The sequence below is a fragment of the Egretta garzetta genome, unplaced genomic scaffold, assembly GCF_000687185.1.
Source record: "Egretta garzetta isolate BGI_Z169 unplaced genomic scaffold, ASM68718v1 scaffold647, whole genome shotgun sequence".
Taxonomy (NCBI): Eukaryota; Metazoa; Chordata; class Aves; order Pelecaniformes; family Ardeidae; genus Egretta; species Egretta garzetta.
In genome coordinates, this window is record NW_009260191.1 from 616,188 (window position 1) to 620,802 (window position 4,615).

A 4,615-nucleotide genomic window follows, 5' to 3' on the forward strand; every position below is an offset into this window, starting at 1 on the left:
ACTCCTGCTGGCCACACTATTTCTGATACAGGCCAGGATGCCATTGGCCTTCTTGGCCACCTGGGCACACTGCGGGCTCATATTTTATCGAGTCCAAAAAAAAAAAAAAAAAAAAAAAAAAAGGATGGAGACTGCAGGGAGCATTCAAAACCAAAATACATGACTTACAGTGTATGCAAATGTGTAAAGCTGTGATTTCATTTCTGCAGTCACACTGGCCGTTTCTGCAAGGTCAAATATAAAGAAAGCCGTTTTCATCCTAGAAAAACAAGAAGAACTTGCATATAACAACTGCTTAACGTAACCAGCTCACATTGCATGGTTATACACATCTTCAACGTGCCCACGTATGGGACAGTACACCAGCATCTCCATTTAAGTCATCAGTAGTAACAGATTTCTCTCCATGATGTATTTTCTCACCCTATGTCCCAACTACCCTCTGCTCCTTTGAGATACTTTGAGCAGAACCTTTTGGTGAACAAAACTACCACTTTCCTGAAGGATTTGCCGGCGGTCATGCATGCTTCCCCTCATTCTGCCAACCTTTTCCTTCTAAAGCTGGCACATTTAGAACCAATAAGGCCATGCGCCATCAAGCTGCCTGCTTTGGTGTGCATTTCCACGCCAGTGAGTTGGCATTGCCCACCGGCTGTTGGAAGGGAGCAAAGGAACATCACCTGGCTTGCCACATCTCCTCGTTGGCGACCGCTTCCCAGGAAGAGGGCTTGAAACTAAATGGGAATGAGAATAAAATTCAGCCATCAGATCCATGCCACTGCATTTCACCCACCATGCAATGAACCCTTCTAACCCAGGCAGCTACAGACCTCCCAGGCAGAAGAAAACCCATCACGAAGCCCACGGCTCTGACAGCAGGGAATTCAGCTGATCCTCAGCCATTCATAAAACCGTATTCCTCTCTCTCCATAAAAGGAGCCTCTGGTATATCAGGTGTTTCACAGCATCCTAGCTATCCTCAAAGTGAGAGGTGCTTTTTACCATCCATCACAGTTCAGTCTATGACACTTAAAGCTTTGGATATCCCAAAGTCCTCAATGTTTTTTTGCTCCTGATCAAGTTTTAAGATCGGAATTGGACCTGATATTTGACTAGAAACATCCTCTCTATTTTTAACACTAATAAAAGTACCACTTGCCAATTTATTATATGTTCCAGAAGACAAAACATTATGATTACAGCTCATGTTTAATTTCTCTGACACTGCAATGGATGCGGTGGTGTCGCCAACAGAAGGATGATGAGCTGGAAGGAGCAGTCGTGCCCCTGCCTCATACCTGCCATAGTCTTCAGTCCAGTTATAGAGATTTCTTGTAAGATTAATCCACTCTCCTGGGTCAAAGACAACGTCAGAAGGAACCAGCTTTTCACATGTACCCCACGGCCAGAGCGAATAGCTCCTTCTCCAGGTTGAGTCCCCTTCATGAAGACCTATGCAGACAAACACTTCCTTACTGCCAAAAAAAAAAAAAAAAACAAACAAAAAACAAACCAGAGAGAGCAATCGTGAAGCCATGCCAGAGACCGTGGGCCACCCCGCGTGCTTGGAGCAAACCACGTGCCCCACGCCAGGGGACAGCTCTTAAGCAGCACAACATTTTCTGCAGCATGGATATCTGTCCAGACAGTTTCCCATCGGAAAGGGCACGTTTCTGGGTCGCTCTGCAGAACAGCTCTCCCGCTGCAAGTGCACCCCCCATCTGGCACTGCCCACCTTGTGCAGCTGGCACAGGGGACACATCCTGTCCCCTGCGTTGGGCTTCAGAGGCGTGCCAGAAGGCGCAGGAGAAGCCCGTTCCTCCCCAATGGCACCTGGCAATGCTCTTCTGCCGACCCACGCTCGCGAGGCTCACCCCGGCTAGTCTAAATGCAGATGCTATTCTTATTCATGTGAGTATCTAATCCTTTCTCCACTCTTACTAAGCTATTTTTATATGATGATTATTCCCGGAATACATTCATTCTATGCTAATCAGTTGGCCACAATGTTCACAAAGGAGAAGCAGCAGCAATTTGCTCTCCAACCATCGTCATTTTGAGTACAGGGGAATGTTCCTTTTTTTTTGGTGATGAATTGTATCAACAACAACAACAAAAATAATCAGTAAATACTCCCTGCCAATCACCTTCTTTTTTTTTTTCTTCCTAAAAACCAAACCAACCTCAAAACAACAAGAAACATTATATCCGGATGGAGTTACTTCTGCATAGATATTTGCTTTAATTGCAAAAATAATCTCACCACCGGGGAGGAAGTCAGTGGAGAAAATCGGTCTTTTGGATGCAGTACCAAGCTGTTCCATAAACAATTTCAAGAAAAAAAGGTTGAAGATTTTAGGAAAGCTGTTACATATGAAAGCAATGCTTACTGTTTATTTACTTTGAGGAAACGATGCAGATTAAAAGCAAGTGTCCCATCGGGTAATACTCCTTCCACAGGATTCCACCGGTTCCCAGGAAAATAAACGCCAGGTAAATGCTTTGCCAGCTTTGGTAAGTACCATCCGTAAGTCATCATCTATCATCAAAAATATAAGCAAAATTTAAACAAGAAACAAAGTTTTCATCCATTTTACACCCAGAAGAAAATGATTTCTGCAGGAGCAATGACGCTATTTGCTCGGTAAGGTCACCTCCCATTTCAGCAATTGCCTGGGACCACACCATCAGACCAGGTCACCAGTGGTTTCTGACCAGAGGCACGGGGTCCTCCCTGTTGAGGGGGCAAAGGAAACACAAAATAACTGCTGCTGGTAAGAGACACAGCAAGGCTGTGCGTTGGTTAAACACGAGGCGTTGGGTTTTGGGTTTCTCAACAAGCCACAAACCCTTGCTGCAAAGCCAAGTGCAAGGACTGATGTGGCAGCAGAACTGTAGGTGACTCCTTCTGTGTGGGGTTTTTTCCTTCTCCCATTTCTCATGAAAAAGGGAAGGAGTGTAACCACCACCCAGGGACACACAGCACCTCCATTTTAATGTAAAAAACTAGAGGCAGAAGTCTGCAAAACCACCTTTGGGGGACCAAGATAACACGGGGGATGCAGGGAATGAGCCTCAGCATGGTAGAAACCTTGGGAGAAACCCAGAAGCCTTCTGCTGCCCCGACATCCGTATTTCAGGGCAACCACAGAAAAAGCAGGGACAAAGCTTCCTCGTCAAGGCAAACGTCAGCCCTGTGCCACATCTGGATATCTGCCATGATGAAGGGCTTGGGCTTCCCCTTCTCTCTACCCGCTATTGCCTCCCTGGTGGCTTTTTGGGCTTGAATGGGCCTTGCACACCATGTTCCATCCCAGAGCTACCCACAACCCTTTAAAAAGAAAACAAAATTTTATTTCTGCATCATGAGTTTTAGTCGAACAAAGAGACCCCCTCAAGGAGAGAAAGAAACAACTGAACTTTTGCTTCCTATTTTTAAGCCTGCCTATTGCCTCTTTTAATATTACTTTCTGAACCTACCTCCTGGTCCACCAAGGTGATATCTGGCCTCATCCCTTCGCAATAATGAACATAACGAAGAGCATTCCCAGGTAAGTCTCCTCTTAGCAAGACCACAGCACCCGTTGGCATAGAGGACAGCAGATTCCTTGCGAACTTATCAATAACATAGTTGTTGCTCTGATCACAAGCACTTAAAAGAGAACAGATAAAAACCAGCATCTTAAAAACAGGTATTTGCATGGCTTTGCATATCTTCAGAACTATTTTATGCAATAGGCATCGATAGGTGAAATCCTTCACCCTGGTCAGATCTTGTTGAAAAGCATCATCTCCATTTACAGAGAAACCAAGATACAGAAATGAAGCATTTAGACTACAGTCCCCCAGAAACCAGCACCAGAGACACAAGCCACTACAGTATTACCAAAATCTACAACTCATTGCATGCCTTCACCTTAATTCTGATGTTTTCTTGGGCTAAACCTAAAGACTTACTAGGTGGAGCTGGAAGTGCCAGTACAACAACGGTTCTGTAAAGATCTGAAATCCTTCCCATCCTTTTAATGCTTGTAAGTAAGCACTAAAAAGCCAAGTTTTTGTGGCACCAGGCAGAAGGAGATTTACATTACCTGAGATTAGATCCTTTCTGTAACACAATCGTGTGTGGCACACACTCCAGGTAGGGAGTCAAGAAGAGGACACTCCAGGTAAGGACTCAAGAAGAGGACACTCCATGCCATGGCTCAGGACATGAGCCAGGACTGGCTCACCTACGGACCAGCCTTTGGGAAAAGAGGTGTGCAAAGGAAGGGTCCTCAACTATGAAGTTCTGTGTGTTCTACACTTCATCAGTTGGTCAATCTCTACCTGAGCATCCCTACTACCACACCGATTCCTGCCCAAGCTACTGCAGTCTTTGGTGTGGTTATGGGATACGGAAAGCCTTACACTATAGACGTAACTCTTCAAAAAGGAAAAAAAAAGTAAGAAAAACCCCAGGGCACAAAGTTTCCTGAAGCAAAGCAAGAGAAGGAGGTGACTGTTCAGGTCAAATGAATTCTGCAAACCTTCTTAGGAAACAAAACACAGATTTATGAGTTTATTTCATTACAAGTTTATGTATCTACACAGTTTTCTTCCTTCAACCTACACG

General features: G+C 44.9%; 1 protein-coding gene across 1 annotated transcript in view; it reads right to left on the reverse strand.

Moving 5' to 3' along the window:
- TMEM260 (transmembrane protein 260) overlaps nucleotides 1–4,615 on the reverse strand; it is a 29,552-nt gene that overhangs the window by 1,683 nt on the left and 23,254 nt on the right. The window contains exons 11-15 of the mRNA XM_009642196.1: nucleotides 3,481–3,652; nucleotides 2,391–2,539; nucleotides 1,299–1,475; nucleotides 681–734; nucleotides 169–259 (exon numbers count right to left, since the gene is read on the reverse strand). Coding sequence (XP_009640491.1) covers nucleotides 169–259; nucleotides 681–734; nucleotides 1,299–1,475; nucleotides 2,391–2,539; nucleotides 3,481–3,652 — 643 coding nt within the window. The remainder of the gene's footprint in view (nucleotides 1–168; nucleotides 260–680; nucleotides 735–1,298; nucleotides 1,476–2,390; nucleotides 2,540–3,480; nucleotides 3,653–4,615) is intronic.